This window comes from Thalassophryne amazonica, chromosome 7 (assembly GCF_902500255.1).
Source record: "Thalassophryne amazonica chromosome 7, fThaAma1.1, whole genome shotgun sequence".
NCBI lineage: Eukaryota > Metazoa > Chordata > Actinopteri > Batrachoidiformes > Batrachoididae > Thalassophryne > Thalassophryne amazonica.
Genome location: NC_047109.1, coordinates 96,843,423 through 96,862,856, shown reverse-complemented (window position 1 = coordinate 96,862,856; position 19,434 = coordinate 96,843,423). Strand labels below are relative to the sequence as shown.

Here is a 19,434-nt window from a genome sequence, read left to right as displayed (position 1 = left end):
TGCCTTTCCACTCTTCAAAGCCATCTTCACTTCATCCTTATTAATAATAACTTGCATTTTCCAATTCACTCTCTCCACATCATCCAGCCTTCTCTCTCTCTCTCTTACTCATTTCAATTCAATTTATTTATATAGTGTCAAATCACAACATACGTTGCCCCATTGTGCTTCACAAGGGTAAGGTCTAACCTTACCAATCCCCCTGAGCAAGCAAGTAGGTGACAGTGATAAGGAAAAACTTGGTGTTTTTTTATGAAGAAACCTCAAGCAGTCCAGACTCAGAGGGGTGACCCACTATGTCTTAGGCCATGTATTATCAAACATGTAAAATAGGAACAAAACACAAGTCCATTTATAGGTCATAGTAATTGTTCACATCAGCATCCCCAGGGCAGGGCCCAAGTCATAGGTGAGTCTCCAATGGGTCATGGGCGAGCCCCCAACTAGATTGAAGATGAGTAAGTGAGTATAACTACCTCACCGTTTATGGCGGCATACCACTGGGGTTGGCATCAAAAACGGAAGAAGATACAAATTTAATACCATAATTCTGGATTTCAAAATAAAAGTACGACAGTGTAGGTAATTTAACGGAAACTGGTCGTCTAAAGGGATTTATATTATATTAGATTGAGGCTTTAAATCTGTGAATTAACTTTTAAAGTAATCACTATTTAATTATTAATGTGTTGTTAGCGGAGCGTTTTAGCTGGCGGAACAAAGTTACTGTTCGCTGTGGGAGGAGGGTTGTTTTCAAGTTACACACACTATCAGCGAGAATCCTGTCAACAAACTTAGAGAGTGGGATTTAGTACGTTTATTAAATGGACATTTCTTGACAGGTGCCCGATTATCTTGAGCAAAACGGTGAGATTTTATACGCCGTGCTAAATCACAATGCTTTTTGACTTGCGGGGTTTTAACAGTAACATTAGACGGAGTGGATGTTTTGTTTAGCTAGCGCAAACACGCTAAAGTTAGCCTATTCCCTGAAAGGCCCGGTGGCTAAAACACTCCTAACTGGCCGTTGTGCTGAACACCGTGAACAATTCGAGTTCTGCGGATTGGTCCGTTTTTATTTATTTATTTTTGTAACACTGACAGCGCTACAAGAATCAGCTAGCGTTAGCCAGGTAGCTAATGAACTGGCCTTGTTTTTAGGAGTCGAAGTGTGCAGATCAGCTAACGTTACCTGACATTATGAGGTAAACATCTGTTTTCAGTCGCTTACAGTTCGTGGATTTATGCCGATTAAATAAAAGCGTCACCTCAACCTCTGTGGTCCTCAGACTGCTCTTTGACTGTTTATCAAGTTCATCTGCTTCATAAGTAATGACATTTTTACGGGAAATTTGCGTTTATTCACTTTCCCCCACGTAAACATGGTTGGAGTTTAATCAATTTGTGTAGAAATTGCCCCCAGCAACATGTAGGCGTGAAACAGTCGTTTTTTAATGTTGTGGGACACGCCCACTCAAAGTGGGGGAAGCAAACTGCCTTCATTGGGTAATGTTGGCAAAGTTGTTGGCTCTGAGGACGACTGTGTTGTAAACAAATGCATGTAATGGAGAAAATGTATCTTGTCAAGTTAATCTCAACAGTGAGATGTCGATGGAAACCAGCGTTCAAGATGAAGAGATGCCTTTGAAGAATTCACGGAGCCATGAGATCACTGGATTGAGTTGTTTTGGCGATGCTGATGCACGAAAGGCCAATCTTTTCTTGGCAGTTAAATAGAAGTGTATTATAACTGACACAATCTAACCTATCACTAATTTAATTTAGGGGAGGTGATGGTCTAGTGGCTAAGGTGTTTGGCTTGAGACCAGAAGATCCTCGGTTCAAATTCCAGCCTGACTGGAAAATCACTGATGGCCCTTGGGCAAGGTTTTTAATCCCCTATTGCTCCTGGTGTGTAGGGAGCGCCTTGTATGGCAGCACCCTCATATCGGGGTGAATGTGAGGCATTATTGTAAAGCGCTTTGAGTGTCTGATGCAGATGGAAAATCACTATATAAATGCAGTCCATTTACCATTTAATCTTGCTCTTGTCAGTTCATTCAGTTAATACTTTAAGGCTTTCAACAGATGGTGTCAAACATCAATATACAATGTCTACAGATTTTGACATATGGAGATTCTTGGTCATGTGGCACTTTTTTGTATACACAATGCAGCCTGCAGTTGTCTCTCTGTTGAGGACCCTAGCAAATGAAGAAAAAGTCCTAAAATTTTGCATTGGGGTTAATATTCCATGTTTGTTGGACCAGTTCATGCAATACAGTAAATTAAACAATCCTGATACTTTCTGATTGCATATTTTATCATCTCATAAAAAACGGGCAGTAGACATTTCTGTTGTTCATTGTGTATCATAGGCTATGCATGAATGAATGGTTTCATCAGTATGTGGTTGTTCATTTGCAGTGGAGTTTCCTTATTACCCAGGACCCCCAGTGACTAAACCAGAGAATGGGGCTGCCCAGGTAATACCCAGCTGTGGCAGGTAGAGGCTTACTCTTGAGAGTTAAGAAGTGACCACAGGTTTAGTTTGGTGATTATCAGCTGGGATCTAAAGCCATTTTTTTTTTAAGTGGTAGGTTACTGTGTTGATGTGCAGCACCATTGCATGCTCTTAAACCTGACCTGAGCTCCCGCTTCATTTGTGGAGATGAACTACAAACATTTAGCATAATCCTCTTAACAGACAGATGCTGTTGTTCACAAAATTCATCACTAGGTCACAGAATTTAGTGTTGGCTTCCACAGATTCAAAACCTTACCCTCCCTTGTTTTAAAGTAGTATTAAAATCATGTAATACCGTTGCCGTATAAATACATAGCATTCATTGCATGTTATCTTGTTTTGTTTTTTCTTGGAATGTTTTCAGCTTCCCTGCAGCGTATTCACCAAGAACAGCATAAATGTCCTCTGAGCTCTGACCTCTGGAACCTCCGGCTTTGACCCGGCTTTATCCTTTGTGGTGAGGTCATGACTACCATCAACATCACCAGAGACGTCCTACATAGGCAGATCAGGGTGAGTGTCCAACAAATTAATTTGAGGTAAATGTAGCAGAAGCAGTGTTCCTGTGAATGGCCAGAGTCATTTTCACGATAAAGGCTTGCTATTGCCGTCACAAGAAAAAAAACATTTATTGGGAAGCAGCTCTAGTGAATGCTGAGACTCAAAATGAAAAATGTTGGATGTGCAGAATGTATCATTTTTGCATCTGCACCTTTATCTTGAACCACTCTGCACCACAAAAGTTTTTCTTGCCCTGACTGTTTCAGGTTTTGTGGTAATTAGTTCAGTAGTTTTTGAGTAATCTTACTAATCTTACAATTTGGGCACGTGTTTAAAAATCATTTCAGGGTTCAGGTGTTAACAGAGTAAGAAATGACCAAGATTTTAATTGATATTTTCAGGACAAGAGAGCACCAGGCTTCCAAAGGATTTATCATGTGACTGACCCTTTCATCAAGAGACTTGGACTTGAGGCAGAGCTTCAGGTGAGGTCCAGCAAGTGTCAATGTTTGTACATGTGTGAGGAGAATATATTTCTGCATCTTATCATTACATATATTTTTTTCTGTTTTGTTTATAAACAGGGCCATACTGGTTGTGTGAACTGCTTGGAATGGAATGAACGAGGAGAGTAAGTCTTCAAAATAAGGTTCTAGCACTGCATCTGTTACTGTTAGATGGCTACATGCTTGTGTATTTTAAAAGTACATTACTGTAGTGTGTTTGTGATGATTCTCTTTTGCACTCCCAGCTATTTGACAAAATGTAATCACAAGAAATGATGTTGGGATTAGAAATCGGAGATACATGTGACTTGAGAAAAATATGATTCCTAGATATACCCTGTAAAATGAGTCCATCTCATCAAGTTTATTAAGATGACACTGCCATCTGCTGGACTTGTGTGGGGTGGTTCTAGTGAATAATCTTCTGGCGTGAGTGATGAGAATTAGTAGCAGGTGTGCTTGAAGGTAAATGTAGCTTGAAATGAGCTTGTTTGTCAGTTTATTGTATTTCTGAAGCCTAGGTCTGATGGCCACCAAGGTCATTCCTGCTTGTTTATTGTAAACCAAAATAAAGCACATGAACATTTGTATCAACAAACAAAATTCACTGTAGTGAGTTTGTGCCATTGTCAAATGCTTTGTGTGCTAACATCAACTAATACTTGCTGTTAATTACTTAAATGTGTTACGTGGGTGTGACAAGCACATTCTTAGGTCATTCTCAGCAACAAACACAACCCAACCAGGAGGTGTAGTGCTCACAGTGCACAAGCCAGTAGTGACAGTGAAGAATAGCTTATAACCAATGAGTAGCTCAAACTAACGGTCTTCTCTCATCTTGGTGTTCTGTTTGTTTTCAGTCTGCTGGCCTCGGGCTCAGATGATCAACATGCTATCGTTTGGGATCCATTCCGACACAAAAAACTTACTACTATGCACACAGGCCATGCAGCGAATATTTTCTCTGTAAAGGTAAGACAGATTAATTTTTACTTCTGCCAAGTGATCCAAATTGTGTGATCGAACCTGTCTGTCTGTCCTATCTCTAAATGTAGGATGTTTCAAAAACTGGTCATTGGATTTCAGCAAGTATGAAGGAACACTTTATCAAACTTTTGTTGGTGATCCACTCTGCCTTCGAGTTTTTCCTTTTGGCTGTTTGTTTTTCTTATAATTCAGAAAAAAAGTTCTTGGCTTTTCTGTTGCTGAACATTCTCTCCTAATGACATCACAAAGATCTTGGTGAGAAATATAGTGAGCATTCCCACTGTTGATTGGCAGAGGTAAGCGTTACCCCAGCAGTGGTATGCTCTCAGAATGTCCTTCCAGTCAGTGACATATGTTGAATGTCAGATGGAAAGTTTTATAATATGTTAATAAGAGGCGCCTCATTAATCCATGTGTAATATGATTAGACAGCAATCTGAGTCCATGTACACACCGCACAATGGCTGTGTGAGGGCGTACGCACACTGTACACTGGGACTGTGCCTGAGCGTGTTACACCCACAAATCTAATTTCTTTGACTAGTGTGGGTGATCGAGTCCATGTTTGGAGCGGTCCCATTGGTGTCCTGAATGAAAGATGTGGTCTGGACTATGGGCCGGCTGGACGAGGCCGAATGTAGTGTTGTCAAAAATGTGGCTGTTCAATTTTACAATTACCAATATTATTTTTACTACTTGGATAATACAGTGTTCAATTCATTCAGCAACATTTGGGTTAAATGGGTCTGGCTTTTCACCTTATTGTTGAATGGTCAGCGAGCAAAGCTGCAGAATATTTTCCTTTTTTAGTTGATTCAATTTTGGTGATACAGAGCTGCCTCAGATTTTTTTTATTTTTTAAATTACTTTAACATTGTAAGCTAGTTTTCTTTTATCCATTCTTTAACAGTCTTGCCTTATTACATCAGACAGATCTATAATTACGCTATTCTTGGTTGGTGTTTATATAGACATGATCCAGGAGAGATCTGAAGTCTGCAGTGAAACATCCAACATTCTGTCTGAATCTAAACTGTCCAAAGATGTCTACTGGGATTTGGTGCTGAGAATAAAGAGTCCCAATATAAATTCAGACAAGATAAATGGAGTAAAACATTTTTTAAAGATTTTCTTTAAGTATAACTTCAATTTTAAATCTAATTGAACTGAAAAGCAAATACAAAATAAAAGCAAAAATGTAATTCTAATAATAATATAACTATACTATATCATAGAAATCTTATATGATATAAAAGAAAAGAAAACGTAATTATAATTATAGTATAACTATACTGTATAATAGAAATATTGTGTGATAAACTGGTAAAGAGATACCCCTTGGACAAGACCAGCATGACCTGAGCCGGATGAATGAAGCCCAAACGCCCCCACCCTGTTGTTAACAAGTGAGCTAAGATTAACAAGGTAACTGTTGGTTTGGGTGTTTAACACACATTTTTGTGGACTGGATGATGGTTTTTTTTTATAACTGTTGGTTTGGGTGTGGATGTTACAAATTATAACCAGCATATTCAATATATGCCTCGCCTACGCCCCCCAGAGCAAGCACATAGGCAGAGCACAAAATTCAATTAATTGCCCAGCCCTAAATACTGACCACCATCTTCTGTTGGGTGACAGATTGTAAATGGGCTGTCAGTGTTCTCCTGGCTATTTTGGCTACTTACAGCTTTTCTTTACAACTAAATAAGAATGTTGCTACAGCTTGTGTGTCTTTGTCGAAGCTTTTTATGGCAAAGCTAGTTTTAGAACTGCTCCATCAATTCAAATGAACATCTGTTCATACAGCACTTTTAAAATAACTGCTGCACATAGCCAAAGACTGTCAATGCACCAAAGATAGAAATAAATGATGCAACAAAAAAACATGCCAAAGGAGGACAGTCTCAGAATGTGGAGACAGTTGTATTTCAAATTGAAAGGAAAACTACTGTATTGTCTGAAGAGGATGCTTAGATGTGAGGTTGACTGGAGGGAAAATATTTAGTTGTCATCTGTAGCCTGTAATTACAGTATACTCTGTGCCGTAGGAAAAGAACATTAATACATTGGTCCTGTAAATACTCTGCCTAAAAACATTGTAGGGTTATTCATGTGGGTTGTGTCAGGTCAGTTGGATATGTTTCTCCTTAAAGATAATATTTCACTTCTCACCCAGAAAAGCTTAATCAGAAGGAGTAGTGAGAGACTTAAATATTTATCTTTTGTGGGGTCACTGATGTCACAGTGATGTCAAGAAAGTCGTTAAGAGTCTTTGGTCAACGGAGGCCACTTGAGTTCAGGTGCAAGTTGCTATTGTTCTTAGTTTCACTTGAAGAGAGGTGAGAATATTCTTTGAGTCTCTGGTATTGGTGAAAGGACAGAATTATAGATGGGAGAGATGGTATCTCAGCCGCTCACCCGCCCCTGTTGACAAAGTCTCAACATTTTAACAAAGATGGCTTCTTTGAAATCTCTTTCAAATCCATAATCAGATCCATAACGTGTGTGAACAGAATAGGTGACTAGTACTGATGAAGCTTTTCTGGCGTCTTCAATTAGCCAAATAATTCTACTTGAGCTGACTCGGCCTACTCGATTACCAGAGCCTGGATGAGTGCGAATCTCCACAGACATTACAAGGATACACTCTTCTCTGTCTGTGCAGTTCCTCCCTCACTCGGGAGACAGAATTTTGGTGACAGGTGCTGCCGACACAAAGGTCCACGTGCACGACTTGACGGTGAAGGAAACCATACACATGTTTTCTGACCATACAAACAGAGTCAAACGCATCGCCACAGCACCCATGTGGCCTAACACTTTCTGGAGCGCTGCAGAGGATGGCATCATCAGGTTAGAACCAAGAATTAATTACATCACTTTTTATTTTTAAACCAAAAGACAAACACTCTTTTTTTGGTGCCAATCATCATTCTTTTCTGTGTTCTATGCAGGCAATACGATTTGAGGGAGAACAGTAAACGTTCAGAGGTACTAATTGACCTGACGGAGTTCTGCGGTCAGCTGGTTGAAGCCAAATGTTTGGCTGTCAATCCCAGAGACAACAACTACTTGGCAGTGGGGGCCAATGGGCCTTTTGTCCGCCTGTATGACATAAGAATGATTCATAACTATAGGTATGTTATAGCTGCCTGCTTAAATATGATAAAGGTCAAACATGTAAACATATTGTAGATTAAATTTCACAGCTTTGACACAGCTTTAACCCTCTGGAGTCGAATGACACGCCCTCACGTAAAAAGTCACATGTCCTAATTAAGCGGATGTAACACTCAATCTGCTGCACTCTGAGGCTCCCTTTAAATGCATGTTGAATGTGGAGACTTCAACCTTTATAGCACTTTTTAAATTTTGTTAATAGGCCTAGTATAACTTGACTTATGAGTATTTTTACACCATGCGTTTTCATGAATATCATTTTTCACTGCGCGTTTATGTACACACACACAGCCAAAAGGAGCATTTCCTTCTCTACTGCAGCAGCGACAATGGTGGGAAGAAATATGACTACTTCTTCCTCATTGGTTGGCTCCTGAAATTTTCTACCAATCAGAAGTCACTAACCCCACATGTTTGATCACAGCCCACCCACGCCACATGGGTCTGATTGTGTGTGTGTGTTTTCTCTTTGTTGCTGGGAAGCGTGTGTGGTTAGTGTTTTGTTGTTGTTTGGGTTTTTTTTTTTTTTTGTAAAAATGAGACGTTTTATGAATGTGGAGCAAGCGCTTCAGTTATTTTTTTTGAACTGGAGGAAGACAGAGCATGCAGTGTGTTGTCAGAGTCTGAAACAGACAGTGAGGATTCTGGTCATGAAAGAGATGATCCCTCTTCTGTTCTGGGGGAGCAACCAAAGCAGGTGGATCCACCAACGTGCGCACGGAGATCTGAAGAGAGGTTTGGAGCTTGCGCTTCTGTTTCCAGATCCAGCTCTCCGCTCGGACGCGCAACAGAGACACGCCCCAGCGCCAACTGCTGGAACACGGAGGAGGATGCAGACACCGCTCCAGCAGTAAGCAGATTTCAGCCTTGAAGAACACCAGGAGTCCAGTTGATAGACTTTCCACCCAAAGTCCAAAAGACCGTTTTCATTTGTTTTTTTTTGTCAACTGACACAATTGGAACAATTTGTACCAGCACCAATAAAATTGCTGCAAAAAACAAGGAATTAGGGAAAAATACAACTGGACGGACATTGAAATGGAAGATCTGTACAAATTTTTTGGACTTCTAATATACATGTCGTTGGTGTCACTGCCAAGTCTCCAGGACTACTGCAAACAAAGTAATATTTTGTCTGTTCCCTTTCCACCAAAACTAATGTCCAGAGACAGATTTAGATCGATATTCTGGAACATCCACCTAAGTAAAAGAAGTGATAGAAAAAGAGAATAGCAGGTCATGACAAACTGTTTCAAGTCAGGCCTCTTTATGATGACATCATCACTGCCTGCCAGGCTTATTACCACCCGAGGAGGGAGCTGGCAGTGGATGAAAGGATGGTGGCGACGAAGGCAATAACTGGAATGATTTAATATTTGAAGATAAAGCCAACAAAATGGGGCATGAAACTTTTCATGTTGGCTGTTTTTAAGTAACGGCTACACACTCAAGTTCACCATTTACAAGTGAGCACTACGATGTGGTCATGAACCTGATCCAGCCATCCTCGCTTGGTACTGGGTACCACATTTACATGGACAATTTTTACATGAGTCCCAAACTGTTCATGGACCTGGCTAACATCAAGTTTGGGGCATGTGGCACATACAGGGAGAACAGACAAGGATGTCCCAGAGGGAGAGCAAATGCTCTCACAAAAAAATCTGCAAGAGGATTTATTAGATGGATCTGGTGTTTGTAAAGTGGATGGACACATGGGAGGTGTCTGTGTGCTCCACCATCCACCATGCATTTTTGGGTGAGACAGTGCGGAGAAGGGTGAAGGATGGGAAGGATGGACGCTGGACGGTGAAAGACATTCCCTGTCTTATCCCAGTGTCGGCTTATAATAAAAACACGGGTGGACTCGACCTATCTGACCAGCTCATCCAGTACTACTCCACCCATCGGAAAACTGCACACTGGTACAGGACAGTGTTGCTGCACTTCTTTGACATTGCAACCACAAATGCATTCATCTTGCATCATGAGATCAGCAGTGTCAAGCAAGTGCAGCCCATGACACACAAGGACTGTATGGTGGAGCTTGTGTGTCAACTGTGTGCCACAGACAAAACAGGTGTCCCACAGAACAGGAGCCAGAACCACGTTTCTGTGCCAGTTGTGACAGGCACAGATCCTCGCCAAAAGGCAGATTGAGGTACCAACTGTGCCTTCTCGTGGGCAACAAGAGGAGTGACACACCGCGGACACCGTGTCAGGCCTGCGATGTGCCTCTCTGTGTTGTGTTGGACAGGAATTGTTTTTTTGAGTGGCACAAATAGTGTAGCATGTCCTGCACTACATTGTACATATGTTTTTGAAATTTGCCATTTATATTTACATTCTAAATCTCATTTTGACATCTGATTGTTTTCTAAAAAGTTTAGCATTAGCATTTCCTGCACTATATTTGTACATCCATCCATCCATCCATTTTCTTCCGCTTTATCCGGAGTCGGGTCGCGGGGGCAGCAGCTCAAGCAAAGCCGCCCAGACCTCCCGATCCACACACACCTCCCCCAGCTCCTCCGGGGGAACCCCAAGGCGTTCCCAAGCCAGCCGAAAGATGTAATCCCTCCAGCATGTCCTGGGTCTTCTCCGGGGCCTCCTCCCAGTGGGACGTGCCCGGAACACCTCTCCAGCGAGGCGTCCAGGGGGCATCCGGAAAAGATGCCCGAGCCACATCAACTAACTCCTTTCGCCGTGGAGGAGCAGCGGCTATATTTGTACATATGTTTTTGAAATTCTAAATCTTATCTTAATAATTGTACAAAAACCGCCTGAAGCATTCCTGCATTTATGTAAATAGTTATATTTAACTTTTTTTTTGCTACATTTGTACATATGTTTTTGAAATTCACAATTTCTGTTTACATTTGAAGTTATGAAAATAGTTCATTAAACAAGTTTGTGGTTTTCACAGTAAAAAAACAAACTTTTTTTCTACTCGGATTTTATGTTTTTTGTTATTTTTAGGTTCACTGTGTTAATACAGTAGGTCAGAATGAATGAAAAACTGGAAATTCACACAGGTGAGGTTGTACTAAAAAAAAAAAAAAAAAACACCAAACAAGGCCAGGTAAACAATTTTTAAAGGTAAATTATAAAGGTAAAACCAAAAGTAATCAAAAACAGCCAATTATACCTTGGACTCCAGAGGGTTATACTTAGTCCTGTGAATATTAGTGCACCCCCTACTGGTGAAAAACTGCAGCTACTATAAATTAGCCCAAGTCAATCACATTATGGATCTTTTTAAAATAACTGCACATAAAATGTGTGTGGAACAGATCAATCTCAGGTATTAAAACTGAAACCTGTGCTTGTTTATGGTGAGGACACTCACATGCATTTTTCTTGCTTGCATTATGTGCAGGAAATCTATGAGTCAGAGCACATCAGCTGCTGTGCACACATTCTGTGAAAGCCAGAAGCCCATTCCAGACGGAGCTGGACAGTATTATGTTGCAGGTGCACATGTTTTGGCTCACATGTTGTTGTTGTGTTGTGACCAGGCAGAATGTAGCATCCAGCAGAAATGCACAGTTTTGCAGAAGCTTTTGTTGTCTTGTCTAGGGCACCTACCGGTGAAACTCCCTGACTACAACAACCGCTTGAGGGTGCTGGTGGCAACCTATGTCACCTTCAGTCCCGATGGCACTGAGCTTCTCGTTAACATGGGAGGGGAACAGGTAAAGACACAGGAAGTGGTGACAGGAGGTCCTAATTTATGTGATGGTACTAGCTTTGTATTTCTTAATTCATTTTTTATTATTTTTGGGATCTTCCAGGTTTATTTATTTGACCTGACATTTAAGCAGAGGCCATATACCTTCTTACTTCCAAAAAGGTGTCAGTCATCAACAGGTGAGGTAGTTCTGTCCCCATTAACAAATTACTTTGAGCAATGTCTCACGTTGAAGCACATAAGTGTCATATACTGGCTGTGTATGTTCCTGCTTTCCAGGTGAAGTGAAAAATGGAAAGACAACCAATGGTGTATCCAATGGAATTCACTTGGCAACCAGCCATATTCGATTTGCCGGAAGCGCAATGTACTCCAGGTAATAATTTTATCATCTCTGGCATCCATCAAGGACTGAAAATATGTATATGAGCACGTGTGTCTGTGTTTGACTGACTGCATGCATAGAAACTCAAAGTAAAAGATGGATTTCAGTGAAATTTGATGGAGACTTGGTCCTTGGTTCAGGAGAGAGTTGATAAAAGTTTGAAGCAGCTGGAGATTTAAAACATTATCATTTACCTCTTTCTTTACCTGTTAACATTTTTGAAAATTTGAGGTTGTGAGTTTTAACAGAAGTAATTTGAAGCAGTTGGATCTGGTCTGGAACAGATACCTAGTCAGCTTTGATTAAATTTGATTTAACCTTTATTTAACCAGGGGTAACCAGGGCTAGGGTGAATCAGTACAGTTCCAAATCTAATTGCTTACACGCTGTAAATGGTAAATGGACTGCATTTATATAGCGCTTTTCCATCTGCATCAGATGCTCAAAGCGCTTTACAATAATGCCTCACATTCACCCCGATGTCAGGGTGCTGCCATACAAGGCGCTCACTACACACCGGGAGCAATAGGGGATTAAAGACCTTGCCCAAGGGCCCTTAGTGATTTTCCAGTCAGGCGGGGATTTGAACCCAGGATCTTCTGGTCTCAAGCCCAACACCTTAACCACTAGACCATCACCTCCCCCTGTAGTTCATTCTCTCATTTTTTTGTCTACTCTGCCCCTTCCCCAGTTCCACAGAACTTCCTCCTCATTTGGAGAAGATAAAGCAACAAGCTAATGATGCATTTGCACAGCAGCAGTGGACTCAGGCCATCCAGCTCTACAGTTTAGTCATCCGTCAGGCCAGCTGCAATGCCATGCTGTACGGGAACCGGGCTGCAGCCTACATGAAGCGCAAGTGGTAGGCCTCCTTCTGTCATGATACCCACCCAGAGAAATTCTTCACTGTCCTTTGCTAAAGGCTGTGAAAGTGTTTGTGTGTGTGATTGTCAGGGACGGTGACCATTATGATGCCCTCAGAGACTGCCTGAAAGCTCTGAATCTCAACCCGGGGCATTTGAAGGCTCATTTCAGGCTGGCACGGTGTCTGTTTGAGCTGAAGTATGTGGCAGAAGCTCTGGAGTGTCTGGATGATTTTAAGGGGAAGTTTCCAGAGCAGGCACACAGCAGTGCATGTGATGCTTTGGATAAAGATATCAAGGCCGCTCTCTTCACCAAGACAGAGTCAGGTAGGAAAGAGTGAAATTAGATTTACACGCCACAACATATTCCACAGTTTCCTCTGTGTGCAGATGAACACGGTGCACTGCCAGAGCTTTGTTTGGGCACAGAAATACTTATAAATTTTTTTTGTAGACATTTGGGGGATTGATGAGGAGAGGTTTAAACATTGTAAACAGGGGGGGGGGGATTATATATTCACGCTGTACGTCCGGACTTCCATCATTTTTTACACAGAAAAACTAAAGAACAATTTGTCTAATTAAAACCATTTTGTGCTGGTGTGTTAGTGAAGGCTGGAGGAAGATTCTTTTTGAAGATGGGGTTATCCATCATCCAGTATGGCTGCCTTGGGAACATTGTAGTTTTTGTTTTTGCGCAGTAACTAAAGAATGCCTTGGCTGATTGAAACCATTTCATGGTGGTGTGTTAGGGAAGGCTGTACCCATTATAAAGCGGCAATCTTTTGCTGTACAAATAGACCATATGCCATCTTTAAAGCACCAAACTTTTGCTATAGAAATAATTTCCAGACTTGATTGTCATCTCAACTATAACACAATACTCCAACTTAACATACAAGCACAGGAATGTACCAAACTTTGCATTGCTCTTGCTGCTGTCAACACATTGAGTAGAATTTAAAATAAAAGGAGGGCCTGCTACTTATTGTTTGCTCTCTTTGAATAATGTTTAATCTCATACAAACTTACTAAATCCTAGTTATAGTTTAAAGACACATATTTTTATTTATTTGTTTATTCCATTGGTATTTTCTGCAATTAGCAGAGCAAGCGTAAAAATGAACCTTGAGGCCTAGTATGTTTGATTTACTTCTCCTCGGCACGTTTTTGAAAGTGTGTAGAAGAGTCACACTATCCATTTCTTGCCTTTATTTCTGTGTTAGCAGAAGATAAGAAGTCCAACAGTTCCATTCGCTTCCATTCGTTCAGTCGGAAGGAGTCCATTCCTGAAGACGAGCTGGTGTTGAGGGAGCGAAGCTTTGACTACAAGCACCGATACTGTGGTCACTGCAACACCACCACCGATATCAAAGAGGCTAACTTCTTTGGAAGGTTAGTAGATCTGACTCCATTACAAGAGGCCTCACTTGGTGGATTCACAAGTACTTTGGCCTAAAAGCCACAAATTACAGAGCGACATCAGTGCAGCAGAAATACAAACTGCATTGTGATTGGATGAAATTTATTATGCATTTTAAGCACTTTGACAGAAACAGTACATACATTGTTTAATGTGAAGAAACACATGTTGTATAATCACAATTAATCAAAAAAAATGAAGTGTAGAATGAAGGTTTTAGACAATGGCAAACATGTTTTGTTAGTCAGAAAGATTTATGCTGATATAAAAACATCTGTAAGACTGGAGAACATTACACACTATATATTTACACATTTTGCAGGTCTAATGACACATTCAACTGTCACAAATTTCTACTGGGCTTCCATAAACAATTTGTGGGCGGTGGTCGCCTCCATTTTTTTTTTTAACTCCAAATGGGAAAAGTGCACACGAGTGGCCAGGGTGAGGGAAAAAAAGGAGAAAAACTGTATAGCATTAGAAATGTGATTGCACGTGCACATCATGTAATTTGTTATTATTGTTTGATTAATTTGTGCACAAATGATTTTGAGAGTGCATAAGGCCAAGATTCAGGTCAACAACCGTGTGATATAACCAGGCACCATTCCCACTGCCATCCAGTAGATGGGTCTAAATGCATAGAACACTGCAATCTACTGGCGCCTGGTTATATCACACGGCTGTCGAATCACAACTTAACAGACTTTTCGGTTTTGCAAATGCCTTTTTTTTTTTTTTTTAACAAATGAAAAAAATGGCATTTTACAAAAGCACATTTATTTGTAAACACCAACACACACGTTACATTAACTTGTGTTGGTTTTTACATAGAAGGAATGACTCAATCAATCAGTGTGAGCAAAGACTCAGTTTACCCATAATTCCTTTGGGCATCTGTGTGTTAATGTTCAAAACTTCAGAATTAGTACATTATTTTAAAATTAACAGATATGTGTTATATTTTCACTTTGTACAAATGACAGAGTTGACGTTAATGTAGTTATTCTATCCAGATTAATTTGATTTATAAATCAAAACCATAAGTCAAACCTGCTTTCCTTTTCAAGACATCTGCCTCACGGCTGGACCTCTGTATCCTCTCAAGGTAAATGACGCTTCCCTACAGCATACAGCAGTGGGCAGGGCGCACAAAGACAGAAGCGCTGACTATTTGGCTGTGTTTGGGTTTGTGATTGTCTTTGATTCTATCAGAAATGTTGGCTGTGTTTAAACTCAAAATTGGCTTGTTGGTAGCTGAGAGTGTACCGGAGACAATACTGAAAGTTCTCGTTTAGAGGATAGCTGTAACTTCAGAGATTTTTTTTTTTTTTTTTTTTTTTTGTGGTTTATTGGTTTAGCGTTATAAAACTTTTCAGTTAGCTGATTAGTGGTTATGGAAGCTAACTTTTTGGTTAGCTGTGCCCACCACTGTGTGGGGCTAAGCGGGACACATTGGCAAGGACAAATTGCGCCGCAGTGCGGGGATCAAATTCATGCAAGTGTCAAGGTGCCTAAACAGTACCAGCTAATGTGTCTGTCGCCACTGCTGGCGGGACTGCCATCAGTGATAAATGACTTGTCATTTATCATTGCTGTCACACTCGCTGTCCACTCATAACTGGACAAAAGCGTATTGCATAAAATTTTCTGTGAATTAATTAACTTAGTCATAATTTTGTTGTAAATTTTGGTGAAATTCACAGACAGTTCTGGCAAAGTTTGACTTCACTTCAGTGGGCCATGACAAATTACAAAGGAATGGTAATAAAGTAAATCAGAGATCCAAGCAGTATGCGTAATGACTGTGTGGGGTGTCATTACTCAGAGAAAGAATGCCTTTTTTGTTTTTTATTCTTGCATTTTATTGTTCCATTTGAAGAAGCTGGATCACAAATCCTTCTGGGCTGTTAAACTTATTACAGTTTGATAGAGTACAGAACCTGCTGAGCTCACAGGGACCTGTGATACATTATTACTGTTCACACCAGAATTGTTCACGCCCACAACTACAGCTGTAAAGTAATGAGCCGATCCATTAAATAATGCAACAGACAACCGTTGACATTAAACAGTAACATCCAAGTACACTTCTTAGACTGGCATTCAGAGATGTTAGCAGGCCTGAAGAGTCATTTTGTCTCAACAGCAAAGGCCAGTACATTGTCAGCGGTTCAGATGATGGCTCCTTCTTTATCTGGGAAAAGGAAACAACTAATTTGGTGAGAATTCTACAGGGGGATGAGTCCATAGTCAACTGCCTCCAACCCCATCCCTCCTACTGCTTCCTGGCTACAAGTGGCATTGATCCTGTGGTCCGGCTGTGGACCCCCAGGCCAGAGGTAAAAAGCAACATTGTGTATTTTGGTCCTGGGAGGGGAAACATTTACCTGAGATGTCAGTAGTTTGGAGAAAGTCACATCATGAATGTTTTGTTTACATTTTGTTTAAAGCGTCAAGGTTCACTTTGTTTTTCTTTTGTTAGTTTCTGTTTTGTTTCGTTCTTTTATGTGCTCTGGACTTGCAGGCTTTTCAGTGATGGGAGAAGTGCCGGATCATTTGTCCACTTTTTCTTGACGATTTGTGACTTTGTGAATTTTTTTCCTTTGTTCAGCTATCGCCGTGTGACCGGACCGGGCACACAAAGTGGACGTAAACTGGTATATTAGAAAAAAAAATACACCAAGAAGCTGCCCATCTTTCTTCACATGTCACATGTCAATAATTACAAAGCAGACAGCATTAAAGCATTATTCTGACTCCATTTTTAGTGCACAGTGGATTTTAACTCTCTGTATGCCTGCTGTGTTTACTCTCATTCATTCCTTTCTAAACTAATTTTACACAAAAAAAAGTTTTTATTTTTTTATTTTTATTGTTTTGTTTTGTTTTTTGGAACTGTAATCATCAAAGTCCTCACAGGCTTGACTGCTGAACACATTTTAACATGACTGGAGATGTAAAAAAGTGAACCTGTCCTTTAATCGATAAGTACCTGTCTTAAGCTCTGTCCTTGGTCTTCTCTGGTGTTCTCTGTCACTGCAGACTGAGAATGAGAACGGGCGAGTGGTGGAGGACATGGAAGGTGCCGCGCAGGCCAACCAGAGGCGTATGAACGCTGACCCCCTGGAGGTAATGCTGCTCAACATGGGTTATCGCATCACAGGCCTGCGTGGCGTCGTTCCAGATGGTTCTGATGACGAGGACAGCTCAGAGGGACAAGTGCAGTGTCGGCCAAGCTAAAAACAACAACAAAAAAGATGACATAAATCGTTAGCCATTCTGTAGGTTGGAGGTAGGAAGAAAATTGCTCTCCAGGCTCCTCTTTGAACTGTAATTTCCCCGGTCTGACAGAAACATTGAGTGAATGTCATGTCACATCTCTGCACTATGCATCACCCTCCTCTGTCCTGCAAGAGGACTCGTGGAGACAACTTTTGGGGAGGCAGAGGATTTCACCGAGGGAAGAGGAGATGCCAGCTCGCTCCTTCCATGCACCGGCACCACCTCTGCCCATTCCTCTGCGGTCCTCGGGGGGTTGGGAGGGGGCACATTTGACATAACTCCCCAGCGTCTCAAAAAGGAGGAGGAGGAGGAGTTCAGCACTTAACCTTCTTCAGGTTTAAGTTGAAGACACACTGAAGGAGCAGCCCACTGTCTGGCGACCTATTTTCAGGTCTGTCTCTCCACATGCTCGCCATGTTCTCCGTGGAGGACGAACACGGCGCGTCGTCGTGTATTCTGTCTGCTCTACAGATGGAGGAGTGTCGGTGGTCGCTCTTCTCTGAAAGGCTGCACACCCACATCTTTATTTCTGCCTCAGACTTGCTCATGTCTCACGGGAAGGCAACACTTTAAATTGTCACTTTGGGGGAAATTTCCAGGTGTTTGGGCAGTGACGAATCATGTTAAGAGTAAAGCCTTTGATAAGATCACATTGCTGCTTCTTCCAAAGGATGTCATCTGTCATTTCATTGGCCAAGGATTAATGTTTAGTGTTCTCTGTTTCAGGGAAACAGGATTTTGTCGTATTATAGTTTCAAAGTTTTATTTCACTATGTTGATAATATTAACAAAATGTTACCAAGAAAATATCAATGAATGCTTAATTTTATAATAGACTTCATTTTAAAGTCCCATTGTTCACAAAATGTTGAGATGTAGTTTGGCGTGGATTGTCAGTGTGAAACCTTTCAGGCGTGGACGGGGCACTTGGTCCAGCTGGGGGAGCAGTTCCAGTTTTTTCGTGGAACTGTTCTGTTTGTTGGCGATGACGGGGCTTTGCTCTGACAGCTATGTGGTTCTGGCTGGAGTTCTTTGCTGTAGTCAGACCTTCAGCCCTGCTTGCACGTGGCTTGTTTGGCCATAGCACTAGATAAGAGAGTTGGAGCCACACATTCTGCGCTCAGAAACCAACTCATTGGGCTTTCTTTGCCCACAGCTATGGTAAATTTAAAGAATGGGTCTTCAACAACATGCAACATGAGGCTTCCATGTGTTTTGCTTTAACTCATTTGAGATACTCTGTTTTCTTTAAGGAATTCTGCAATTGCCTTTCATGCAAAAAAAAGGAAAGAATAAAATAATTTAACACCTTATTATGTGTAGTTATTTGCTGTGAATGTGTTGCTGGTGATGTATTTTATTCCTTGAATGGAAACGTGTCCTCAAACTGCCGCAGTGCTAAAACAATGCTAACTAGGTTGGCGAGATGTAAGACTATCATTCATCATTGTCCTCTACTGGCTGCGCTTTTGCTGACTACGAAGGAACAAATGTGAGCACAGTGCACGAGACGTATCACACGCCCCACATTCTGCTCATTAATGAGGTGACCCAACTTTAGGAGTAATGGAAGTTTCAGGAATATACCGTCAGGTATATAAGTGTTTGGATAGTAAAATAGTTTTTGGCTTCTTGTCTCTGCGCACTGCCACGATGGAGTTCACAAGACCCGCTGGTTGTCTAGACTGTCAGCTTTAATTCAAGGGATTTAACAAAACAGGTGCATTAACCATTTATGCACATTCGATCTATATTTTCACATACAATCGGACAGTTTTCTCACTTATATGTCTTGGACTTCATTTGCATCAAATATGAAGAAAGAAGTGACCACGAAAGAAAGTGACAAACACGCTAATTTAAAACTACATGTAACTTCAAAACTACACTCCGTAACAGTTGCACAAATCAGAAAATGAATTTCTCTGATTTAGTACGCTTCTGTGGTGACAACCACACCTGCTTCTAATCCATCAGCAATCCCAACATCCACTAACCATTCAGCAGGTGGCAGACAGATTACAGACACAACAAAGTTTGGTTTTTGTTTTTTTTAATTGATCTGGATGTTAAAGGGTTAGAC

The 19,434-nt window shown here is 41.0% G+C and overlaps 1 protein-coding gene across 5 annotated transcripts; it reads left to right on the top strand.

The window, feature by feature from the left end:
• The first annotated feature begins 710 nt into the window (after positions 1 to 710).
• Positions 711 to 18,661, top strand: wdtc1 (WD and tetratricopeptide repeats 1). Of its 5 annotated transcripts, XR_004561910.1 has the most exons (17): positions 711 to 867; positions 2,892 to 3,040; positions 3,430 to 3,513; positions 3,613 to 3,659; positions 4,395 to 4,506; positions 7,190 to 7,377; positions 7,479 to 7,661; positions 11,084 to 11,178; positions 11,284 to 11,399; positions 11,499 to 11,574; positions 11,675 to 11,771; positions 12,472 to 12,642; positions 12,735 to 12,970; positions 13,870 to 14,038; positions 16,216 to 16,408; positions 17,112 to 17,361; positions 17,484 to 18,661. XR_004561910.1 is itself a non-coding variant. In XM_034175167.1 (16 exons), the coding sequence occupies exons 2-16, from the start codon at positions 2,993 to 2,995 to the stop codon at positions 17,307 to 17,309; spliced, it is 2,010 nt and encodes a 669-aa protein (XP_034031058.1). In that variant the 5' UTR covers positions 711 to 867; positions 2,892 to 2,992; the 3' UTR covers positions 17,310 to 18,661. The 5 variants fall into 5 exon arrangements, 4 of the variants coding, with proteins under 4 accessions (XP_034031058.1, XP_034031055.1, XP_034031056.1 ...); XM_034175167.1 differs by having other exon boundaries at positions 13,873 to 14,038; positions 17,112 to 18,661; XM_034175164.1 differs by having other exon boundaries at positions 17,112 to 18,661.
• The last annotated feature ends 773 nt before the right edge of the window (positions 18,662 to 19,434 follow it).